At 43.2% G+C, this 26,588-nt stretch overlaps 1 protein-coding gene across 1 annotated transcript in view; it reads right to left on the reverse strand.

Moving 5' to 3' along the window:
* BMP6 (bone morphogenetic protein 6) overlaps positions 1-12,268 on the reverse strand; it is a 146,443-nt gene extending 134,175 nt beyond the window's left edge. The window contains exon 1 of the mRNA XM_007524254.3: positions 10,905-12,268. Within this exon, the coding sequence (XP_007524316.1) occupies positions 10,905-11,523 (619 nt within the window). The 5' untranslated portion in view covers positions 11,524-12,268. The remainder of the gene's footprint in view (positions 1-10,904) is intronic.
* Positions 12,269-26,588: the final 14,320 nt, after the last annotated feature.

Consider the following 26,588-nt stretch of genomic DNA (forward strand, 5'->3'; position numbering starts at 1 on the left):
ATTGACCGGTCAATGCCCATGTTCATCAGGGAAGCAATTACAGAAGCCAGACCTTCCACTTTCTACATCCCATAGTGACCCTGGGTCCATACTCCCATAGGGTTAAAGTATAGGAAAGCTATTAGGGGAGGGGATGGGACATGGAGTTCTGGTGGTGGGAATTGTGTGAAGTTGTACCCCCTCTTATCCTGTGTTTTTTGTCAGTATTTCTTCCTTACTTTTAAGGGTCTCATCTCTCAGGGATCTTACGTCTATAAGGGTGAATTACTTAACTGAAGTCTGCCAAGAAGTTCACTCAACTAGGGAAGTTGACAGGGGAGTTAGGTGAGATATTTCCTGAGGTCCCCTGACAGTATTTTTTGTGAACAAAATACTCAAAAGTTCCTAAAATAGTTCAGATGAATTTTAAGTCACTTGTTCAATAGTACTCTTTAGGGTTACCGCATGCCATGCTTCCATTATTGCATTTTCTCGCTCACTTACCATTAATCTTTGTTGCCCTTTCTCATAGAAAACTGTTCAAAGCAAATGAACCTAGTCAATATATCACTTAGACCTTTGGATTTACAGAGTCTCTATTGACTTAGTTTTAATCTGATCTAAAACACTTCCCCCCTGAGGAGGCCTTTGAAAGTCCCTTGATCCTGTCTCAATGGCCAATAAAAGATATTTTTGTGGGTTTCTTAATCTTAAAAAAATCAGTTTTAATGTGATTTTTCAGAAAAGGAGAAATTTTGATATCTCCTCCCAAACCTCAAAGTTCAATAATTTACAAGCACAGAATTCCTCTAATTTTTTGTCCATTCTTTGGCTGTTTTTGCTCCCCCAAATCCTGCCAAACAGAGTACAAGCCAGGGAGACATTTAATCGCTCACATCTCTGCTGAGGGATTGTCTAGGTGCTATGGTGACAGACACCTCTGTGAAAACATGTGGAGGAAAAAAGAATTTTAACTCCTTGACTTAAGGAGAAATTTCTAGTGGATTTGGTGTCAATGCATAAGCGCACAAAATAAGGCCCATATAGCCTATTAGAATGACTTACTTATACAACAAAGAGCTTAAAAACAAAGAGCAATATAAAATGTTACTCAATAAAGACATTTAATTACTCTTCCTACCCAAAACTGTTTATCTTGAATAGTTTCACTGATTTTTCTACTTAAATGTACAGTTTTTTTGTGCAGAGAATTTTTAGGGCAGTAAAACTATCCTGTATGATAGTATATAACAAGGTGTACTTTTCATCATATATTTGTTCAAACCCAAAAGGAAGGCTAATGTAAATTGGGTTCTGTGTGATAATCATGTCAGAGTGAGCTAAAAAGTAACCACTGTGGGGGGGATGTTGATAGTAGGAAGACTATGCGTGTGGAGGGAAAGGATCTGTGAGAACTCCCACTACCTTCCACTTAATTTCACTGAAAACCTAATGCTCCTGTAAAAAATAATTATATTTAATGAACAGCTTTTTAAACTTTTGTTGTTATTGTTGCTGCTGAGTGTGGTGAAATCTTTTTAAATCTTTACTTATTGGATAGAGATAGCCAGAAATCAAGAGGGGAGGGGGGAATAGAGAGGGAGAGAGACAGACACCTGCAGCACTGCTTCTCCACTTGCAAAGCTTTCCCCCTGCAGGTAAATTTAATTTTTTTTATTGTTATCAGGGTTGTCATGAAGGCTCAGTGCCTGCACAATAAAGCCACTGTTCCTGGCAGTCATTTTCTTTTCCTTTCTTTGTTCCTTCTTTTGATAGGACAGAGAAATGGAGAGCAGCAGAGGAGACAGACACCTGTAGCACTGCTTTACCACTCATGAAACTTATCCTCTCCAAGTGGAGGCCAGAGGCTTGAACTCCGGTCCTAGTGCATAGGGACATATGCACTCAACTGGGTGCACCATAACGCAGTCCAATGTACAGCCTCTTTCATTTTGACATGGGAATGTTCAAAGGAAATCTGGAAAACAGAGTCTAACAAACCTTTCTTTTTTTTAAATTTATTTATTTATTTATTTATTTTTTTTCCCTCCAGGGTTATTGCTGGGCTCGGTGCCTGCACCATGAATCCACCGCTCCTGGAGGCCATTTTTTCCCCTTTTTGTTGCCCTAGTTGTTGCAGCCTCGTTGCAGTTATTATTATTGCCATTGTTGACATTGCTTTGTTGTTGGATAGGACAGAGAGAAATGGAGAGAGGAGGGGAAGACAGAGAGGGGAGAGAAAGATAGACACCTGCAGACCTGCTTCACCGCCCGTGAAGCGACTCCCCTGCAGGTGGGGAGCCAGGGGCTCGAACCGGGATCCTTAGGCTGGTCCCTGCGCTTTGCGCCACGTGCGCTTAACCCACTGCGCCACCGCCCGACTCCCCCTAACAAAACTTTTTGTCCTTATTAGTTTATAAAGCTTACTCTTTGGAGTACTTAGATACAATTCACCAATCTCTAGGTGTTGTGTGTGAGGTGGGGGGATATGGGATCACTGGTCTCAGATGAAGCAAGGTCAATTATAAAAACCATCCAGCCTCATCAGCACATTTATATAGCAGCTTACATCATTGACAAGGCCAGCTCATACTGTGCTGATATATAAATCAGAACTGCTTGCCAGTCTGTGTTCATGTACAGGAAACCAGAAGACTGTAAACACAGGAACAACAATCAACAAACGCAGATGATTAAGGATGGAAGTCACATTCTGCACAAGGTGAAAAGGGTAAGTGGCAGGAGAAGCCTAAGGATGGGGGTGGATGCTACATCAGAGGAGAGGCCAGGGCTCTGGGAGGGCACTGAACTCTTAACAGCAGCTGCTACCATGCCTCGGCTCCCTCCACCTGCTTTCTGATGAGAAGACAATCTGAACTAAAGAGCAACATTCTGGAGCAAGGACACTTCAGGCCCAACACAATCCCAACCATTGAGCAGGATCAGTCATCAAGGGCGTATGCCCGTGAACCTGAAAGTCAGGAAAGACTCTCCCACTCACAACCCCCACCTCATTCTGCAAAAATGTGCAACAGGAGTCCGCCACTTAGCCATCTGGGAATGGCCTAGAGATAACAAGACCATGGGGAGCCATCAAGGACAACCTGATGTCATTTAGATACCATCTCTATTATGGACCTTCTCTCCCGAATAATGGACACGGGAAGGGCAGGAAGAGCCAGGGAACAATACCACTCAGAGCAGCATGGTTTTCAACTCACTTTCAGAGCAGAAAACAATCCTTTGGGGTCATTAGGACTTCCACATGCTAAACAAGGTGATATTTATAGATATGCATAACTTTGAAAGCAAAAGTGGGTTCTAATAGGTTGCTATCTCCCAAACAGAAAACCCGTACAATTCCAAATGTAGGTTCCCCACCTGTTCTTGCATCTTTGGTGATTTCTCCTTAAGTATCCATTGCTTTCCATGGTAAGGACTGCCCCACTCTCTGAAGGGAGGCTGGGTCATCTTGCCCTGCCACTCCAGGAAGACTGGTCCTGAAATGAGTGCAGCCTAGAATGTTCCCAGCTGTCACCATGAACTGCAAGTTCAGACCACAAGGGACTCAGAGGTTACACAGGCTGGCTCCTGTGCTAAATATAAATATATATGGGCTCTGGATCAGGACGGGATAAGTTAATTTTATTTAGATTTTTTCCCAACATTGGGAACTACTCTCTGCCCTAATTCGACTTCCTAGCCCTTCTCTCTACTCTTGACATCTTCTCATACAATATTTTTTGTCCAACTCCATGACAGCCATCAAACTCAAACAAAAACTATGAAATTCATGAGCCTCTAGGAACATACCTAAAACAGACTTCCACACTTCTCTCCACCCTAAAATCCCTATTCTCATCTGTTCTTTCAGTCATTTTGTCCTGCTTTATATCTTACCACCTTTTAGCTACCAAGTTACAGATGCCATCATGATTCCATCCTGCCTTCCCTGGGCAGACAACCTTACCAGTGTGTCCTGGAACCCCACCTCCCCTGAGCCCTACGCCTCACTAGGGAAAGACAGAAGCAGGCTGGGGGTATGGATCGACCTGCCAATGCCCATGTCCAGTAGAGAAGCAATTACAGAAGCCAGACCTCCCACCTTCTACATCCCCCCCAATTTAGATCCATCCTCTCAATAGGGGGGGAATGATAGGGGGAAGATGACTAGAGGGCTCTGAACTCCAATTCCATCAGGACCTGAAAAGAGAAGAGGGAAAAAGCAGGGATATCTGGATGTAGTAATAGGTGTACATGTGACTTGGAAAGGAAAATATTATGGACAATAAGGGGGGGAAAATATATACAAATATAGTTAACCCACATCTGCAACCTTAGGAGAACTGCTATAGCTTACAATGGAAGAACTGGGGATACAGAACTCTGATGATGGCAATGGTGTGGAATTGTACCCGTTATCTTTTAATTTTGTAAATTATTAAATCACTAATAAATTTAAAATAAAATAACTATGTTTAAACAAAAACAAAAAAGTATTCATTCACCCAAGGGCCTATGAACGCAACCCCTAGATGCACCTCCACCTTAAGGTGTACAGCAAGATGGTTCTAAATAAATCAAAGTCAACTGCAAGCATAATATGGAAGAATCTGTTCCAGAGCTTAGCCAGTATCTGTGTAACTTTAAAACTGCTGAGGTTGCTTTTTCATTAAAATGGGGAGAGGGGACTGAAAGCACCTCCATGTGGTACCAGGGCTGGAATCTGGGCTCAGACGCACATAAAGTATTTACCCTTTCAGAATCTTTAAAGTTTTAAATTCATGATTCAGGAGATAGTGCAGCAAGTTAGGAACATCTGATCTTTGAGCATGAAGTTCAGTCCCCAGCATTGCAGACGCCTTAGTGATGTCTTGGGTCTCAAATACAAAGTTAAATGTTCTTAAGTCTGATCTATACACAAACCTACCTAGAGATCATGGATAACAAGTTTACCACTAATCCCAAACTTCCTACCAAGGAGAGAGTACAACTTTGGAAAGGGATGTTTGCTGTTGGACATTTTCCCAGAAAAACAATGTTAGGTAAGGAAGATTCATTCTAATTTGCTCAGAAGGGTACTAAATAATACATATACAAATGTACAGTGAAAGAAACTTTAGAAAAGAACATTACAAAGCGTCAGTAGTAGAGCATGAATATCCCATCAGTTTCAGAGAATGACCAGGCCTTACTTTTGGTGCTTGTGAAGATGAATCAAGTAACAAAGTACAATTTTTTTAAGGTGAGAATTTTTAGTACTCTCAAAAATGTTAGGGGCTGATGGCCTTTGGACTGAGGTCATTTAGGCAAGAGTAGCTGAAAGAGGCCGAATGTGAAAGCAAAGGGCACACTAAGATGAGAAAAGGTGTTCATTCATAAAGGCGATTCAGGGAGGAGAGAAGGCAGTGGTGTATCTGGTAGAGCACATGTTACCATGATCAAGAACCAGGGTTCAAGAGTCCGATCCCCACCTGCAGGACGGAAGAAGCTTCAAGAGTGGTGAGGCTGTGCTGTGGATGCCTACATTTTCCCCTTCCCTCTTAATTTGTCTCTAAGGAAAAAAAGAAAAGAAAATGGCATTGGGAGCAGTGGATTCATCCTGTGAGCACCAAGTCCCATTGACAATCCTGGTGGCCATAAAAAAAAAAAAACTAATAATAAAAGAGGCAAAGAGAAAAGAAAGAAAAAACACAGTGGGAGTGACACCAGCTCTTTGCAGGAATCAGAGGGAGATATGTCCCCTCCAACTACCCTGGGGAACCCCTGTGGCCAAGTTCCCCCAACCCCAGTCAAGTATAGCATTAATCTGAAGTCTTAGCAATAAAGTAGCTAAATTCCAATGGCACAATAATTAAGCATAACTTGTACATGCTAAATGCTTAATATTGCTATTTTATTGGCTTTTTGTAATTGCAGATTTTCCTATTCCGGAGAATCTTTCCTCTAAGCTAATCAGAGATTAAGCAGAGGAACTAACCATGATTCAGCACATTTATAAAGGATTTATACCCATTCTTCCAAAGCAACCAGAGGAAACACCATCTGAGGGGGAAACAATGATATCTACTTGCCCTTTGATCTGAGCTTAAGAACACATTGTACAACTTTTTTTTTTGTTTTTGTTGAAATACCACTGGATTTTACATTTACTATTTAAAATCTTTTTTAAAAGGATCTATAGCATCTTTGAATCATATTCGACAACTAAAGTCTCCAAATTACTTTTCCGGAGAATAGTTTGCAGGCATGGATTTACTTTCTACTAACAAAAATCTTCCTATATAAAGGCAGCTTAAGTGAAAAATGGTACCACTGACCCTGTTTTCACAAGAAAAAGAGTACAGTGTATTTGCATGTCCAAGTAGGGAATATTCCATTTTTCTTTTAAGTTATGGTTCCCAGGAGTAATTTTTAAAAAACTGCTGGGATTTTTGGTGTATAAGCTTGTTACTTGTACTTCTTCTTCTAGCGTTTGCCATTACTTGTACTAATATATACTAATTCCCTTTTCTGAACATAGAGTTTTTATTTCATTTTATCCTAACATCTGGAAATCAACACCTCACTAATTCAAAAATAAGCTATCAAATGCAGAGATCTGAAGTTTTTATACCTCTCTTAAGTGTAATACATATTGCAAATTGATAAACATGGGTAATATTTACTAGGTGTTATTATCTACAAAAATACTATACACCCTCATGTTCCAGTAACTTTACTTCAAACTTGTAGTTCAATGAAAATCAGGTATGTTCTTTCCAAGCCAGACCTTCCAGATTAACAAAATATAAATTTTAAACAAGATGGGGGGATATCTATATTTCCCTTAATTCAATTTCTATCATGTACTTTCTCAGCATTAAGTTTTGCACTTAAGTTACAGCAGTAAATAAGCCTGGCTGCCTTTTGAGGCTGACATCCTAGAGGGCTAGCAAACAAATGAGTAAGCACATTTGAAAAGAAAAAAAAGTACTTGTGATAAGTGCAACCAAGGAAATAAACAAGGCTGTAGTGGCAGACTAAGGGGTGGGGTGGGGTGGGGGGGTTAGCACTGACTTGTACAGAAAAAAAAGTCCAAGATGAATTTTAAACTAAAACTGGAAAGGTATTTCAGAGTACTTCTTTCCAAGGTCACTAAATTGGCAGTCTTGCTTATTAGGCTGCCAAGGCTTAAAAAAAAAAATAGAAAACAGATAGAAAGCAGCATCTGTGTCCTTATTGAATACAGTTCATAGCACTTACAAAGCCAGCAGGAAACACAGAGGCACCTCCCACCTCCCACCTTGCCACTCAGGGTGAAATAAGTAGCATGAACTACTATTAGCTGGTCCCATGATCCACATTGGGACTAAAGGGAAATTTATCCTGTTGATTCATTCTTTCTGATAGCCACTCTGGCTGACAAGCTCAGGGTGTAGTAAAAGTATTTCATGAGTAATTCTTCCTTGGTCCCAGAGAAGGATGTTTACAATGCTAACACTTTCCCTTATACTTTCAGTTTATAACCTTTAAGTCTGAGTGTGTACAAGTATTTGAAAGTGGTGCTGTAGTGTGTTGTCTTTCTACAGGTTCTTTAATAGATGAGTCATGTAAGGCAGCAACTAAAATGTCTGATTCAGAATGGGAAATTTGTGAATTCTCTCAACATTCTTAGAAACCTCATATTGCTGAGCAGTTCCTTTCTTATAATGGCTTTTTTTAAAAAATAATTTTACTTTCTCTTTTGTTTCCCTTGCTGTTTTTACTGTTGCTGTAGTTATTGTTGTTGTTACTGATGCCATTGTTGGATAGGACAGAGAGAAATGGAGAGAGGAGGGGAAGACAGAGAGGGGGATAGAGAGACACAAGCAGACCTGCTTCTCCGCCTATGAAGTGACTCCCCTGTAGGTGGGGAGCTGGAGGCTCAAACCAGGATCCTTATTGTGGTCCTTGAGCTTTGCACCACTTGCGCTTAACCCACTGTGCTACCGCCCAACTCAAAATGTTTTTTTTTTAAAGTCACGATAATCAGATTTTATCACAGTTTAGCCTCTTATGGAATCTCCTTTTATATTTCTAAGTGGATTAAGATTAGAAAGAACTACTTCACTGGAGGTGGCATGACTCGGGTCTTAGATTCTACTTACCTGAAAAACCTTTTCTATTATAACTAACCACTGGAGACCAGGCCTGAATTAGCAGCCTTTAAAAATTGATAGTCAGAAAATGCAGTTGTGATCTTAGGAGGGGCTTGGAGCAGACTTCTAGTCTCAGGAATCTTCTTCAGTCCTGTACCGGTCCTATTGGAGCCTGAAATTGGACTGAGTTCTATTGAGTTCTCCTTGGCAGGGGGTAGGGGGGGTAAAAATCTTTTATTATGGTAGCAAAAAAAAATCCTTAAATATTCCTCTGGAGATACTACGTTAGACCATCAACTTTGCAGGATCATTAGAAGCCTGTCTCAGAAGAGTGTGCGTGTGTGTGTGTGCGTGTGCGTGTGCCTGTGCCTGTGTGTGTGTGTGTGTGTGTGTAGACCTGAAGATGTGAGAAAAGCAGTGAGCAAGAAGACTCAGGAGGCCTGTAAATGCAGTAAATACACATCAGACCAGCTAACTCTATTGCACATACCACCCATGCCAAGGTTTCCCAAACAATGGCATCACCTGGAGATCTTTGAGTGTACACACCTGCTTGTCATCCCCACATGCTAAATTACTGATAAGGAGTACCACCTGACTTCTGGATGGACAAAAGTCCCCAGGTGATTCTAATGGACTTTGGAGACTCAGTAACCAAGAGACACTGAGTGGGATTAATTTGATTCCACATCCTCCCATTCCCAAGACATTGGGAACTTCTGCAGGCATCACTGAAAACAGAATTTAAAAATAAGGGGGGGGGGTAGGGGGAGTCAGGCAGGGCAGTAGTGCAGCGGATTAAGTACAAGCAACTCAAAGCACAAGGACTGGAGTAAGGATCCTGGTTCGATCCCCAGGCTCCCCACCTGCAGGGGAGTGACAATGACATCAATAACAACAATAACTACAACAATAAAAAAAAAAAAAGGGCAACAAAAGGGGAAAATAATTAATTAATTTAAAAGGTGCCAGAGTCCACTCTCCATGAGTGACTGAACTCTCCAGGGTGTAAGTAGCCTGAGCACTGTTTAGTTTAAATGTCTCCCCCAGGTAATGTCTCAATGCAGTCAGCATGAAGTGCTCTAAACTCAGGACTTACATGTAGGAGATTCTCCACCAAGGAGCCCAAATGCCCTTCCTCCTCAATCTCTTTTAAGCAGCAATAACTCTCCCCCCATTGTTGTCAGGAAATTAGGAGGTAGTGGCTGTCAAGGGGAAGAGGGCAGAGTTGGTATCACCTAAGCCAACAGAAGCACAGAGGTTAAAATGAAGCGCCACTCTGCTGCTGTGCTAACAAACTTCAGCCCCACAACTTTGACAGGCAAGAGAATTTCCTTAGAGAAGTGCTTCCCGGAGGTGGCTCAAATCTTGGATTTGGTTCCAATAAATTGTGAAAATTCCAGTCCCAACACAACCCCTGGCACAGAGAGTAACAGGATTGGCAGGCCTCAGAGCCTCTGCTCCCTGTGAGAGGCTGCTGCGTGAATTTCCCAGGAGGATTTCTGTGCCACTTGGAGGCCAGGTTCTATTTTCTCCTACCCCCTGGAGCTCCACTCCCGCTTTCTTCCTTCCAAACTCAGCGGATGTGAGAACTGTCTCAAATACACTCTCAAAGAAACAGTCAAGTTGTTAATGTGGGAACCATTTAAATAAATATCCTTAAAAGACATGGATGGGGTTTGAGGCTCAGACTCAAATGCCCCTCTGGTGTGTGTCTACTACCCCACTTGGGACAGAAGCTCCGCGAAGATCCAGCCCAACGAATGGGCTGCCCTGGTCTAGGGTGACCCAGTGCTCCATTTCTCCCGGCAGAGACCGCGTCCAGTCCCTTTGTCTACTCTGCAGCCGATAATAAAGAGCAGCGCAGATCTGAGGCTCTAGTTCTGGAAAAGTCTGTACACCGCTCTTTTACAAATGACAAAACTAGGGAAGGCTCTGACTCTGGCCCGCTGGCTGGCCACAGACGGTCTGTGGCAGCGCTCAATTTAGCCGCCCCTGAATTTCCATTCTGTCGCCTGGCAACCGGCTCAGACCAGCTGGGCTCCTGGCACAGCCCCGCGCCCTCTCAGCCCCTGTGCCTGGGTAGCTGCATCACTGATGTTCAGCCTTTGGGGACACCCAGCTCAAAGCATGTAACCTAGGGCACAGGGTGGGTTACCCCAACAGGATTCGGGATCCCGCCCCCGAGCAGTGAGAGCCCCGCCTGGTCCACCCGATTAGCGCACAGTCCGCGGTCCTCACCGGACCTTCCCCAGCAATCCTGTCCCCTGAGCCCATAGTCACCATAGGACACAAGCACACCAAGTTTCCAGCTGAGCCGTAGTCAATAAAGTCCCGGGGGACGGGGTGGGAATAAGGGTGAGGGGGAGAATAAGGGACTGGCGCGCAGAGAGGTAGGGTGAGAAAGAAAGGCTGGGAGAGAGAAGCGAGAGAGTGTACGCTGGCTTATTCTGCCCGGGCCCAGACTTCTTCTGCCACTGTAGAGTTAACGCAGGCCGAGCCTACGCACACGGGAAAGCGCGAAATGCTCTCGGGACCGGGTGGGGACGCGCCCGCTAAGGGCTCACAAGGGAGCCCGGCGCCCCGCCCAGCCCTGCGGGGAGCGCACGTACCGCCCGCGCAGCGCAGGTGCCGGGAGCGCTGCCCGCCCGCGGAGTCCTCGCTCCCGGCCAGGACCACGGGACCTGCACACCAGGGGCACTCCACCCTCTCACGCCCACCCCCAGGCTCAGGAAGCTGGCGGGCGGGATGGTGGTGGGGGGTGGGCTTGGCTGCCCTAGCATTTCCACTACCCCGCATTCTTACCCAGGTTCACAAAGCTCATGACCATGTCGGCGTCGTTGAGGAAAGCGCTGTCCTGCGCACTGGTCAGGGGGGACGCACCGCCAGGGCCCGGAGTCAAGAGGCTCTTGCGGTGGAGGGGGTGCGCGGGGCCTGGGGGCGGTGAACGGCGCAGCGACGCTCCAGCCTCTCCGCGGGACTTGGGCTGCCGCTTCCCGGCGTCCGACGCCGGGTCCTCGTCGTCGTCGGCGGACAGGGTGTTGTACAGATCCAGCATGAAGAGGGGCGCAGACTTTAGCCGCCCGGGAGGGGGCTCCCCGCGAGGCTGAAGCTGCGGGAGTGCGGGGAGCTGCGGCTGCTGGAGGCCGTGCAACGGTCGGGGCCGGTGTGGGAGCCCCAGCACCGACAGGATCTCCTTCTGCATCTCGCGCTTCTCGTGCGTTTTGAGCCGCCGGTAGAGGAAGCCCGAGGACGAGGAGGACTGCTGCGGCGGCGGCCACGCATGGCCCGGGCTCCCGCCGTCCCCCAGCTGCGCCCCGCGAGCCGCAGCGGCCACCGGCAACGACGGGGGCCCGCAGCAGCTACAGAGCAGCCCCCACCACCACCAGCACAGCCACTGCGCCCTGCGTCCCAGCCCCGGCATCCCCGCCCGGCCGGGCTGGCCCCGCGAGTCGGCGAGGAGTGCAGCAGCGGAGCGAGGCCGCGATGGCCGTGGACGTGGGCAGCCCCCGCCACCTCTTGGCGGACTAGCTTCCCCTTGCTGGCTCTCAGTCCTTATCTCTCATGGTCATCTGGGGGCGTCCCCAGTTGCCCAGGCTGTAAGAATAAAGGAGTGATTCCCGGGGGCTCGCACTCCGTGCACGTACGACTTCACAGAGAATTCAAAGTCCAGGTCAGGTGCGTCGGCTGCGCTCCAGCGGCCCTAGATGGACCACAGCGCGGCCACTCCCGACCTCGCCGCCCAGCGTCCTGCAGGCGGGGAAGCAAGCCCTGGGGCAGCAGGGAGCTGGGCGCTCACCAACCCGGGGGGATGCCTGGCATCGCCCCCCGCGCTTGTCCTTGGCTGCAGCGGCCAGGCGTTCAGAGATGACAGTGCGGGGGGTGGGGCGCCAAGCTCAACTTTCTCCAGGTCCCGAACTCCTCAGCCCCTCGCACCTGGGCACCGTCGCTCCCACTAAATCTTCCAGCGCGCCTAGTTCTTTGGCAGAGGCGGAGAAGAGGTTCTCTCTTCCCTTGCAGTGGCCAGTAGTCCGGCACGCCCGGCTCCAACGGGGGTCCGCAGTTAAGGGGACACGAGAGCGAGCAGCGGGGCCCGCGGTCAATCGCGATTCGTAGCCCGCGGCGCTCCGCAGTGGCCAACTTGGGTCTCTGGTGCGCGGAGTCTCAGGTACCACGTTCTAGTCCAGGTCTCCGCCCCCCCCAACAGACAGACAAGTGGCCAATGGGCAGGCGAAGCCTGTCTATATTTGAATAGACCCGCCTCCTCTTCCACTCGCCCCTCCCAGAAGGCGGTGCGGCGCGGATCTCCAGTTCCAGGCACACTGTAGGCTGAGCTCCTAGGTAGCAAAGACTGAGGTCATCGCCAGTGAGGACCTAATGAATATCCGGTGTGCATCCCTCCTTGTTATCATATAAAGGGCTAACAGATACTTTAAATAAAGCAGAATCCGCTGTTAAACCAACATCACCTGAATTAAAGAGAAACAACAGAAAAGTTATCTTACCCATTCTCAGTTCCTCCTAATGATGATGTAAGGCAGGTGTTCAGTGGACACGTAGTTTTCCAAGGCAACTGCTGGAGGTTAGGACACAATCTCTGAGAAGCCACCCTCAAGCTACACAGCCAAATAAAAATAACCAGACCCACCTACTGACCATGGGTGGGAGGGAATGGTATTTTAACTTAGTTCCTCATTTGGGTTTTTGGCTTGACTTCCTTTTAAAATTTTTTTTACTTCCTCAAAGTTTGTTTATTTAAGATAATCTCAGTTATATAGTTTAGGTGTGCATTATTGTAAATCAGCATCTGCATAAACAGCCTTAAGGTAACTACTAAGTTAGTTCCCAAATGCAAAAGGATGTAACAAGGTCATATAATATAAAGCCACCCAGCCTTCCTGGAAATGCTTCAGTTGTTCTCCAGCTTGTTTGTTAATATTGCATTGTAATGGGTTGAAATACAAATGATACAAGGTAAATAAAATTTGAGAGGCTGTATAGATAATTCCAGTAGGACTAAGGAGTTGATGTGTTCTTATGCAGTATGAGACAGGGCCCTGAAACTCAGGGTGTCATGGGCTGAAACAAGACAAAGCATGCAAAGTTTTTGTTACTTGTATAGCAACACACCTCTCAAGCAAGGTCATTTTCACTTAACCCAATTAGCAACCACAGCCCTGACTATTCAGGATATAATTACTTCCTCTTACACTGTTTAAGCTGATGCACTTACAACAGCAGGCTCTTGTACCTGCTAAGAAAACAACTTTGCTAAGTCTTTAAGATCTTATAGTTAAGGCACTGGGAAGCCAGACCAAATGGGGGGTTGGGCATACTTGTAGACTTGTGAGAATGTGAAGCTTTGCATTCCAATCTTACTTCAAAAAATCTGTTTTGCAGATATACAAGTCTTAAACTCTCAACATGCACTGGATGGTCCTTTCTAGTTCTGATTTGGCCCAGTCTGTCATCATTTAGGACAAGCTTTAATTCTACAAGTGTCCCTTGACCATTGAGTTCAAACAATACAACTTCAGCAACACAGAAGGCCCATCTTTAAGCATCTGCAGGGATCCTTTTCATCTAAAAAGAGAAAACATTATGACATGGCCAAGGATCTCAGGACCTTTAGAAACCTCCTTCACTTCTTTCTTGTTTGGGACTTTAAAAAGCAAAAAATAAATTGCAACAGTAAAGTCATAACAGCCAAGCTCCAGTCACAAGTGCTGAACCTCAGTACATATTCGTAGCTTCTGGCAAGAGACTATTCATTTCTCAGCTGCCTCTCCTTCTTGTAACCTTCCAGTGAAACTCACTCAGAATAAGATAAGCTGCCACCTCTCGGCAGAAAACTGTGACAATCTGAGCACCAACAAGGACGCCCAGATAGAGCTAAGTTGCTTAAAGCACACAGGCAGCTGGTGGCCTATCACAGCATATGTACTAATATTTGGATACTTATGTGTAGCATGTGCACACATGCACATACACTGCTTTCCCCCTTTTCTTGGATACTTGGTTAGAACTGCATGAACCTGGAAGGTGCATATCTAAAGTGACCAGGATTCCCTATCACTGATAGCATTTGAGCAGCCATGGACTCCTCATCCCCTCTTCCTACCCCAAGATGGCCTGTTTGTGGCCAGAAAAAGGGGCACTGAGGGTGGCTTCAGACAATAAACACAAGGGAAAAACTCTGCCCTCAAATCTAGAGAAAGAAGATGAGCAACAGACAGGACAATGAGAGCCAAGCACTCCAGTGAAGTCCACCACAGAAGTGGGTGCTCCAGCCAACCATTCCCAGCATGACAGTATGTTCAGGACACACTCAGAAACCCTCTCCTGTCCCTTAGGGGCAAAAGAGACAAAGAGGTATGGTTTTAAAATTTCAATAACCTTAAAATTTCAATTAACACTTCTCCAAGGCAATTGAGATTTCAGGTGGTCACTCCTAAACACCCTTCTCCACTCCCACTTCTCTGATACTCTCTGTAACACACCCCATACTTCCCCATTGCCTCTGGGCTGGAGGGATACCCAGGAGGGGTGCAGAGCAGTGTTGGAGTTTGCAGAATAAGCAAGTCAGGAAAGAAATTCAGGATTCACTGCGCCCCCTGTGGAATGCAGAATTCCTGCCTTCTTCTACCAGGCTGGACTAGCTTCAGCCGGTCTGGGCCTTGAGAACATCTGCCTGGAAGGGGGTCAAAATGCTGAATGTGGGAGCCAGCTCCTATTGACATCTGCTGGCTTGGCTGACACTGCACGCAGATGGCCTTGGTTTTTCTGAAAACTGGTTGTCTGCCCCATGCCTGTCCACTAATGAAAGAATGAAGCAGTTTCCCCCCAGAATTGGGCAATGTTGGAAACAGGTGGGAATCCTGCAACCTAGTGTTGGGTAAGACACAGGGGTAACTCATACAAGTCCTATTAAAGCAGTTTCTATCCTTGTTTTCATGGGAAGAGCATTTCTGTTACACATTTATAGCACCACTGACCAAATAATGTTCTATTTTTAAAAGATGTCTAATAAGTTGATATGTTAAGTATTCTATACACTCTGGCTTAGTTTATACTATTAGCACTAAAAAAGAAATGGCAGCCTTTGTTTTAAAGCTAAAGCATACATTATTCCCTTTCATTTGACATTCCTAGAAATGTAAGTAGCTGCCTTTAGGATTAATTTGACATGAGAGTGTTAAAAAACTCTGCTGTTCATGTGTCCATACAACAGAGGTCTGACCACCTTAAATACTGAGGGAACTCCACTTAAAATACAACTTTTTAAAATCTTTTTTGGGTTTTTTTTAATTATTTATTTTTATATTAAAGAATTACACATCAACAGGGGTTTGAATCCACACCATTCCCACCACCAGAGCTCTGAGTCTTCAGTCTCCCCAATGCAATCCACCACAGTTCCCCTAAGGTTGTAGACATGGGCCAACCATCATCTCTACAACTACCTTTCCAGATGTATACATAGCTGCCCCTTTTTTTCTGATTCGTTGGCTTATATCTTTATTTTATTTTTATTTATTTATTTTTTTAATTTTGTAATCTGACACTTTATTATATTGGTGTACTATTTCTTTTTTTATATAATTTATTTCTTTATTGGGGAATTAATGCTTTACATTCAAAAGTAAATACAATAGTTTGTACATGCATAACATTCCCCAGATTCCCATTAACAATACAACCCCCACTATGTCATTCATCATCTTTCATGGACCTGTATTCTCCCCATCCACCCACCCACCCCAGAGTCTTTTACTTTGGTGCAATATGCCAATTCCATTTCAGGTTCTACTTGTGTTTTCTTTTCTAATCTTGTCTTTCAATTTTAAAATCTTTAATATCAATGTGAGGAGGTATTTGTTAGTGTAGAATTCTAGATATAATAATTTGCTTCAAAAATTTCAAATTTGAAATTCAAATTTTTGAAATTTTGAAGCGGAGTGAACAGGAAATACGTTAAGTAAATGTTTGCAGACTGTGAGAAATGAAAATGTGAGCACTAGATAAATATTGCTTCTGAAAATGACACCTGGGAGGCAGCTTCAACATACATGTCTCCTCCAAAAGTCCGAGGCAGCGTTTATATTCACTCACACTTTCCTTTCACTATTCAAAATTGCTGGGCATTCACACTCCAAAACATATCCTGAGCCATCATATTTTCCTACTCATGAAGGACATCTGGTGGCAAAGTGAAAAACTAATACATAAATCTGCTTCCAGAGATTTTTTTTTTTCCCCCAACACTGTAACCCAATGGCAAATCTGTTACTTGTGTGGATTTGAAATGTTCACACTCCACTCTTTGTCATCCTGGGGTGTCTACATGAAATTAATAGAGTCTTCAAACCTATCCATGTGATTAAATTTTCATTGGATGATTGGCTTGTAGGAACTATGTCTTAAAGATTTTTTTTTTTTTTTAAAAGGAAAGCAATGCTTCCCATCTTCCTGTGTCCAGCTCTACATTCCTCAATGATTAAGTTCCCAGAAGCCATGAGGCACTTAGCTGCTCTGGGCAGTGCCTGGTCTCTGAACTTCACACCATCTTGTCCCCTACCCCATCTCCACGGCCTGGTTGTAACTCAGGTGTCAACTAGGAGACTATAAAAACACAACATTGTTGTACAGATAATATTCTCAACCTACAGAGTCCTAATAATCAACTTGGGGGGTACAGAGAAAAAAACACTTTTACCAGGTATATTCTGGTGAAAATGAAAGTTAAAATGGCTTTAAAGAAGAAGAGTCAGAGTAGATATGTACCTAATGGAAGGTGTCTGGTACTAGTCACCCAGTCTTCATTCATTCACTTCACGAATATCTGCATGCCTACTGTGTTCCAGGCAGTGCTCTACACAGGAAGAACCAGCCAGAGACTCCTGCTTTCATTAGCCCTAGAATAGGAGATGAATATATGTGAGAGGCAGGAAGTTGGTCCCCCAATTTTTGCTTCTGGCATTTCATTTGTGAACTTGTTCACTTACATTGCAAGAAGACATTTTGCAGATGAAATCAAGGCTACTACACAGGGAACCTTGAAATAGGAAGAATAATCTGTATGACTTGGTACATCCAATATAATTATAAGCATACTTAGCAGAAGATATGCAACACCTCAGAGGCCCCCACTTACCTATAGTACTTTTATGGGGCCAGACCTATAAGCCAGATAATACAGGTAGCTTCTAGAGGCTGAAAAAAAAAAAATTGACATTTATCTTCCTCAGTCTTAATCTGGAATTTGTCCAACAACCTGGAAGTATATTGCCACACTAGTAACACAGAAGAGAGCCCCAGTTGCTTACACATTCACTTGGGCCTGATTTCTCCAACTTCCCACCTGCAGTATTGTATATGATACATTTCTGTTGGTCTAAATTTTTGGTATTTTGTTTTGCAGCAAGAAGGGAATACATATAAAAGGTGATGAGAAGTGCTATGTGGAAAAGTCAAACAAAGAAGAATGGAGGGAACATGTGGATGGTGTGGAAAGACTTCACAGGGATCATGGCTCTGGGCCATAGTATTGGAAAGGAGAGGAGAGATTATAAACCAGGTCACAAGTGGATGCAGTAGAAAAAGTCTGAATAGACATTTGCTCCAGTTCCTAGATGGGGAAAAAGAAGCACAAAATACTTTCTTGAATACATACTCTGTCCACCATGTGAAGACCCACACCTCATAGAAAATTATGTGCATTTCCTTTTTTCTTTTGTCTTAATTTTTAATACTGTTAAAATTTTCTTGCCAAACACACATCAAGAGCATCACTAATTAGCTCCAGTCTCACTTCCTCTTTCAGTCAGAGCCTTTGCTTTCAGAAATGTGTTCTAAGCTCAACACCAAGACCCCACCAGTGTTTAACATCGCATGGTCAAAGCACATCTGCTACATGTGCACCTTTCAGGCTTGGAGGTGTTTCTGGAGCCTAAGAGAAGAACAATGAATGTAACAGCAGACCACCAGTGGGTCAGTGTGAAAGTTGGTACTAGTGAGGGCACCTGAGAGTCTACTGAGTCATGGAAATGCCCGTGACTGTGGCAATGAGCAGGGCTTTGTTCATAATGGGCTCTCCACAATCGTTTTCCTGATTTACAGATAGTAGATGCGGTAATTTTGTGCTTTTCTAATGGTCAAAACAAAGTGCAAAGGCCCTGAGGCAGGGATCTGCTGTATGAGTTTGAGAAAGAGCAGGGGTCAATGAGATGAAGCTGAAGCAGGAGGAGAAGAGAGAGCTTCAGAAAATTGTAACAGAAATCCAGAAATTGGGAACTGAGGACCTAGGAGACCCAGAATCCAGGTATTCTTGTGGACTTCAGTCTTTATAAGAAGACAAAAATTGATAAAGTTTATCAACAGAATATGAAGAGAAAGTATGAAAGAATGTCTGTTTACTTATATAAAATTCAAAAATAGACTAGAAATCAGGGATGTTATTTGCAGAGGGAAAAGTATGAAAAATAATAACATAAAACCAAGCTGAGATGGAGGTGTCTCAAGAGATGGCCTCTTTCTTTTCTTCTTTCTTCCTTTCTCCTTTTCCCCTCCCTTCCCCCTTAATTCCTTCCTTCCTTCTTTCTTTCCTCCCTTCCCTTTCTTTTTTAACAAATGGAATCCACTATCCTTTTATACCCCCACCTTGCTAGCCAACCCCAAGATGTTCTATTTTTCTTCTAGACAGTGGCCCAACAAAATAGATCAATTATAATGATTTGCTGGGTAATACATGGATGATATTTATGTTTTTGCATAGCATATATTATCGTGCAAAGGTCTGACTAACAAATAAGTAAAGGCATCCTAGAAGGCATTGAAGTGGATGGGGTTTTGGACACTCAAGCATGAAGTTGAGAATTCAATCCCAGGCATCAAACGTGCCAAAGTGATGCTCTGACTCTTGAGAGTGAGAGCAAGAGCAAGAAAGAACGGGTAACCTCATGGGAATCTTAAGAGCAAGATACGGTCAGTGGGTGACTGATTTTACATAGTGATAGATTTTACTTCAATTTTAGCAGAATCTCTTCTGTTGAAAACAGAAAGAGGAGACTATGGAGTATGTCAAAGCAAAGCCAAGAACAGCAGATGGAACTCTTATTCATGTTGAGAAGGAGGGAGATGGTAGCTTATAGAGGAATCTCAGAGGCAAGCAGAAGAGAGAGAAAAACGCTTGGATTCTGAGTATATTCTTGTCAGACCCCAGTGCAATAGATATGTAAATTGCATGTAAAGTCAAGTCATGTCAACCTCCTCACCACATGTATGGGGCCAGAAGACCATGGTTTACCCATCCCACAAGGTGTGGGACTGTGGGGTGACTGTGGGTTAGCATATTAATATGCTGACTAATATGAGACAATCCCAAGTCAATGATCTTAGTGAAAAAGAGGGTTAGTTGGTTGTCTTTTTTCCTTTAAGTTTGCATTTTCTTGATTCTTGGTATTGCAGGTGATTTTTCATTTCTAGGACCTTTATGGTATGATTCTGGTTTGTGCAGGCTTACCTATGACTACTGGACTTCCCATTACCCTACCAATGCTGTGGGGGCCAGGGGCCCCACAGGCTACCAGGTCCAGGTGTCAACAGTGGGTAAGGGAAGCTCCCGTGTGGAAAGCTTGCTGACGGTCAACTTTTAAACATATCTACATTAGTCACTCCCTGGTGACTCCTTTGTGAGTGACTGTCCCCACTCTGCACACAAGGACACATCAACTTTTCCTTTTACCCAAACAAGCTACATCTCCTCCAGTCAGGTCTACAAGGTGCTTTCCAAACATAAGAAAGTACTGTGATGTGGGCATTTTTATGGTATTATGCCTCCAAATTGGAGCCTCATGAATATACTGTAATCAAGGGAACTTGGTGGTGGGTAGAACAAGTTTCAAATAGCTAGCTACCTTTTCAGTGACTACCAAAAGCACAGCAGTAGTGCTCGGTTGGGCAGGGGGTGGGATTCGCTGCCCTCCCTTTTACCTGTTCAGACTCTAGACAGCAGCTCTGCTGTCCTTGGGGAACTGTCACAGCACCTGCTACCTACAAAGGGAAGGAACAGACATTTGTTCAAGAAGAGCATTTCATTGCTCAGGCCTGCAGAATAGGGAGAGAGAAAGCATAGGATACTTTCCTGATCACACATCCTCCCCACCATGAGATGACCCCAACACATAGAAAATGAAAGGCATTTCTAGTGTCTAACACAAACTACAGCCAAAGATAATAAACATTAACTAAATATAACCAAAATGCCAGGTTTTTACAACTCTATTATTCTCCTCCTACACAGGATTACACAGTAACATGGGACAACAGAAACTAATTTTAGCAATCATCTCTTCAGCTTAAAGGTGGATACATCACACTCCTAAAAAAGAGACTTTCATACAGAAATAAAACTAAAATTTGCCAATACGCCGCAGCATAACATGTTATTTAAGGACTAGTAAAACATTTATTTTCCAAGTGTGTGAATAGGACACTTGTTCTCATAACTTTCCTTCACATCCCTCACCAGGACTGAATCTCACAGCATCTGAAATGAAGTCTTCCCAATACACACATACACCTGCTTCAAATTCACTCCCCAGGAAGAACCTGAGGAAGCTTCTCCAGGTACACTAGATGGATTGGGCTTCTTTACCTACTTTACTAGGGGAGGAATGGGATCTGTTCCCATTCTTTTTATTATTATTATTGTTGCTGTTGTTGTAGTTACTGTTGTTATTGATGTCATCATTGTTAGATTGGACAGAGAGAAATGGAGAGAGGAGGGGAAGACAGAGAGGGAGAGATAGACACCTGCAGACTTGCTTCACCACCTATGAAGTGACTCGCCTGCAGGTGGGGAGCCGGGAGCTTGAACCAGAATCCTTAGGCCGGTCCTTGCACTTTGCACTGTGTGCACTTAACCCACTGCGCTACTGCCCAACTCCCTGTTCCCATTCTTAGAAATGAGTTGAAGAGAAATGAAACTGGTATTTGCATTAAACTATAAAGTGATGTTGTCCCCATTTACATCTTGAGGAAAGTGTGTGTTGCATGTGAAATATTGTATTATAATTAACTTTGTCTCATTATTTTACTCTTTAACAGAGTTCAGGAAACACTCAAGACTGCTATATGCCAATATTATGAGTAAATTCTACAGTCTTCTGCATAACATATTGCTTAGAATTAACCATACTATACTATGCACTAAAAATTTGGTGAAGATAGATCTCAGTGAAATGCTTGGACCAAAAGTCACCAATAAACTGGGGAGGTATAAAGAATCTTTTGGGGGCGGGCTGTAGCGCAGCGGGTTAAGCGCAGGTGGCGCAAAGCACAAGGACCGGCCTAAGGATCCCGGTTCAAGCTCCCAGCTCCCCACCTGCAGGAGAGTCGCTTCACAGGCCGTGAAGAAGGTCTGCTGGTGTCTATCTTTCTCTCCCCCTCTCTGTCTTCCCCTCCCCTCTCCATTTCTCTCTGTCCTATCCAACAACGATGACATCAACAACAATAACTACAATAATAAAACAACAAGGGCAACAAAAGGGAATAAATAAATAAATATTTTTTAAAAAAGAATCTTTTGAACATGATTTGTATGCCCATTTCCTGAATGATAGGGATAGTTTCAGGTATATATGCCTAGATCAAAACTCATCAAATTGTATATACATTAAGCATGGGAAATTTTTATGTATTAATGTTATATAATAAGTTTTATTTTTTAGAACACTTATTTCCCCCCCCCCCACCCTCTATTGGCAAAGCTGCAGGTCTGGGGGTGGAAGAAGCTAGTGGAGTCAGGAACATGGATTATTATTATCATTAGTGATTTAATAATGATTGACAAGATTATGAGATAAGAGGAGAACAATTCCACACAATTCCCACCACCAGAGTTTCACATCCCATCCCTTCCATTGGACCTACCCACCCAGGAAAAGAGCTCTCCTCTTCTCCCCAGAGGGCTTAGCAGGTTTTTATCCAGGGTGTAGCACATGCATAGCAAACACAGATCACAGCAAACACACATAGGGTGTGCCTGAAAGTATACAGCAAGTACTCTTAAGAGAATGTGTGCTGGCATACAGTAGGCACTGTAAGAAAGGCACCTGCAAGTATATAGCAGGCTCAAATTGTTAACTCATCTCTAATAATGACTTGTGCTTTGAAATATTAAACCACCTATAATCTTAGACCAGGGAGAACAGAAGCAATTGTTGGTGTCACTTTAAAAGATATAGCTACATGTAAATAACATTAAAGGACATGAATTATGGTAAGGTCTTATATGATATAGCAAATACTAACAATGAGATTTTCAATGTTAACCCAACTGCTAAATAATTTTGTTATAGCAATAACTATCTATTGTCTCATTAAAGCCTTAGACAGCAGGAAACTTCCTCATTCTCTGCAAAACCCATATTTCTCCCAGTCTTGGAACCTCTGGGGTGGGACTCACTTTCCTGCATGCTTCTCCCAATCCATACCAATTGATACTGCATCTGCTGATCCCAACCTATTCAATTCAATGCAACCAGTACCACCTCAACATGTTTCACTTCAGACTGTGTCCAGGGATATCAGGTGTGGAATATCAACCCTCCAGTTCCATTACTCTGGTGAAACCTTTTCTAGCTCATAGGACACCTTAATCCCATTTTGGGTGGTGCACTTCCTAGCAAAGCCTCAGAACCTAGACATAGACCAGGACCCATGAGATAGGGCATATGTACACATGTCTCCATAAGTTAGGGGAAAATATACACCTGAAAGCAATAGTCCACAATAGCTTGCAGTGAGTCAATAAATGCAGCAAGCAAGTAGAAAGACCTAAAAAAGACACCATAAAGTACCTAATGATCCTGCATTTAAAAAGAGACTGTCAGAGATGGTACAGAGACAGTCCATGGAGTGCCAGAGAGATGAGGACAGCCAACTAGTTTGGCTGGAGGACCATTGAGAACTGACATTTAAGGACTAGAGAAGGATTTTAGGAAATGTGCTTATCTTTCAGTAAGCAGATTGAAATCATACATTTGAGCATAAAACAATCACACTTAACACTATACCCCCTACACACACACACACACACACATACACAATTCTGATTATGCACACTATTTTTTAAGGTAAATTATCAGGAATGAAGACATACACAGGAGTGGGAAGAGACAGAGATGAGCCCCTCTTTTCATGGAATTTCTTCTGGTTGCATTGCAGGGTATTCCCATGTGGTGCAAGGGGCTCAAACCCAGGTCTTCATGTATAGTCAACTGTTCCCCCAATGACCTCTATATAGTTCCCACGTGTACCTGCAAGTGTCTGCTCGACAGTGTTTGCTATATACCAACAGGTGACCTCTGTGCGATGTTTGCTGCATAGGCACAGGTATTCTTTACAGTGCCTGCTATATACTTTCCCTGTATTTGGGAGCTACTCTTTTCCCTGGTCCAGCTTTCTAGTCCTCTTTCCAATTATGACAACATCTTCCCAGACAATAACCTGGGTCCATCTGCATGTTATCTGTCAAACTCAAGCAAAAACTAGTAAAGTCATGGGCACTTGGAATATAACTAAAATAGATCTACTAGCTTTTTCCAAAACAGAAACCCCAAATCTTCATCTGCAATATTCTTGTCATTATTAGTCAACAATTTTCTCTGCCTTATATTTTAACTTTTTTCAGCCACCAGTTTCCAGATGCTACCATGATGCCAACCTGACTTACCTTGGCAGACAACCCCATCAATATGTCCTAGAACCTCACCTTCCCATACCCTTGCCCCACTAGGGAAAGAAAGAGACAGGCTGGGAGTATGGATCGACCTTCCAATGCCTATGCTCAGTGGGGAAGCAATTACAGAAGCTAGACTTTCCACCTTCTGTACCCTGAATGATCCTGGGCTCATACTCCCAGAGAGTTAAAGAAATAGGAAAGCTTTCAAGGGAGGGGATGGGAGATGGGGTTCTGTGGTGGAAATTGTGTGGAGTTGTACCCCTCTTATCCTATGGTTTTTGTCAGTGTTTCCTTTTTATAAAAAAAAAAAAAAGAATAGGAGAGCTTTTGGTTGGGGGGAGAGGCTGATGGGAAAGGGAGTTCTGGTGGTGGGAATTGTGTGGAATTATACCCCCTCTTATCCTGTGGTCTTGTCAATATCTCCATTTTATAAATTAACAATAAATAAATAAATGCAGGATCATATAAAGAGGTAATGCTGATTATCTGTCATCTAACAGCAGGCCCTGTATTTTCTCCCAGTGAAAGAATTGTTAGGATTCCTAAAAAGTGTTCTACAGTACCTTGTTGAGTAAAATAAGTTATTTTGATTGACTAACTATGCAATTGAAAAATCATAGTATTCTCAGTATATCATGTATATCTCCAATATCACACAAAAATTATTTTAAAGTTCTCCTGTTCTGGTTATAGCTGGTAGGTATCATGAGAAGGCTGTAACCTACTTAGGCGAATGACTGGCAACCAACCCTCTTTGAGCCATGCTTTCTTGTGTGCTGAGTAAGAGCAACAATATTACTAATAATAGTTGCCATTGAAGACTAAGTAATGAACAAATGAGCAAAATGCTTATAAACTCTCCAGTACCAAGTAAGCATAGTTGTTTACATGCTGCTGCTGCTTTTAATACTTTAGAAAGGCTTTTTCTTAGTCATTTCCTTACAAAGCAATAAGCCAGGAAATTGTTGAAGTATTGCAACATGATATATCTTTCCTAATTATAATTTGCATATTTTCTTTTTCAGTTCACCTGAAACACACTTTCTGTGAGGAGAAATCACAGAATTTCTCTTTTTTTAAAAGGAGAATTTTTACTTGTTACTTGAATTTTCCTTGTTGAGATCAATATGTTGGATTGTGAATCCAAGCTTATCTTGATTCAACTCAAGCTGGGTGCCTTTGGAGAACAGATAATAATTTCTATTAACCTATACACCTTAAAAGACATGGACTGTCTCTTGTTCAAGTTACATTTTATTCACATTTAAGATTCTAACCTATCCCTTCGAAAGAGAATATTTAAGATAAGGAAGGACGTAGTTCTGCACTTTAACTCACTGGGCTCCCTCTCTGGCAAAGATTATGAATCTAAATTCTTTGAAGTTGTTAGTTCTTTATTTTTCTTGTTTTGTTTTTAAAATCATATTTATTTATTTATTTATTTATTTATTTATGAGACAGATAGAATGAAAGAGGAGGAAGAAAGAGAGAGGACCAGAACACTCATCAGCTCTGGCACAAGGTGGTAGCAGGAACTGAACCTGTAGCTTCTAGGACTTCTGCCATATAAGCTTGTGGTCTAGCCAGCTGAAGTAATCTCTCTGACATAAGAGTTAGTTCTCTGAGCCAATTCATTCTCTAAAGCAGATGGTATGACTCAAGAACTCACTGGACCTGGTCTGCACCCCAATTTTGTCACAAATTATCTGTACAACTTTAGGAAATTTCTTCAACCTCTCCGGACTACTTTCTGTGTCTCTAAGTCAGTTGGTAAATCCACCTGATTCCTGTAGCCCTCTCAGATCAAAAATTATGCTAATCTATGTTAGAATAACATTTTCCAAGTTAGCTCAATGCTCTTTGTTTTGCAGTATATGTAAGAATTTGCTAAAATCAAGAGACCCAGGTCAAAGAAAGCAGGCATTCCATCAGTTCAAACTAAGAGGAGTAGCTGCTACCCCTGCTGGCTCCAGAGCGATCTGAGATGAGAGGTGGCTCAGTAAGGGGATGTACAGATGGTGTCTGAAGATGTATTCTCCTTCCTCACCACATGCAAGGCTATCAGAGAATCATTATTCTTCTAGTCTTATAATTGGAGGGAAATCTCCAAAACTATAGTTCCACATTTTAGGCTTAAAGGACCCAAGTGAACAACGAAGTGTGGGCATGGTGGCAGAATTTGTTGGGGATGGCATTTCCTGAGATAAAGAAAAAACAGCCTCCAGTTGGGTAGTGGCACACCAGGTTGATTGCACATGTTACAATGTAACAAGGACCTAGGTTCAAGTCCCCAGTCCCCACATGCAGGGGGAAAACTTTGCAAGCGGTGAAGCCGGGCTGCAAATGTCTCTGTCTCTCTCCCTCTCTATCTCCCCCATCTCAATTTCTGGCTGCCTCTATTCAATGAATAAATAAAGATAAAAAAATTAAAGAAATAACATCCCTAACAAAGTCTGGATGCATTTTTCTAATCTGATTGGTCACTTTCATTGTCTTTGGTTCTATAAAGCACTTGACTAACGATTTAACTGGTGGATCAAAACCAGAAACAACAACTTAATACCTTAGTCCTTAGAACTTCCAAGTCTAATCACAAAACTTAAAACTTTGTCCTTTGTAGATAAGAGACAAGCTTTTCCATTTCTTCCATATCCCCTTCTCCAGAACTTCATATTGGAAGCCTGCGATATTCTTCAAGTATAAGAAATAACTAATAACGTGGGACTAAATGCTGTCAGTAAACG

The sequence above is a fragment of the Erinaceus europaeus genome, chromosome 4, assembly GCF_950295315.1.
Source record: "Erinaceus europaeus chromosome 4, mEriEur2.1, whole genome shotgun sequence".
NCBI classification, from domain to species: Eukaryota; Metazoa; Chordata; class Mammalia; order Eulipotyphla; family Erinaceidae; genus Erinaceus; species Erinaceus europaeus.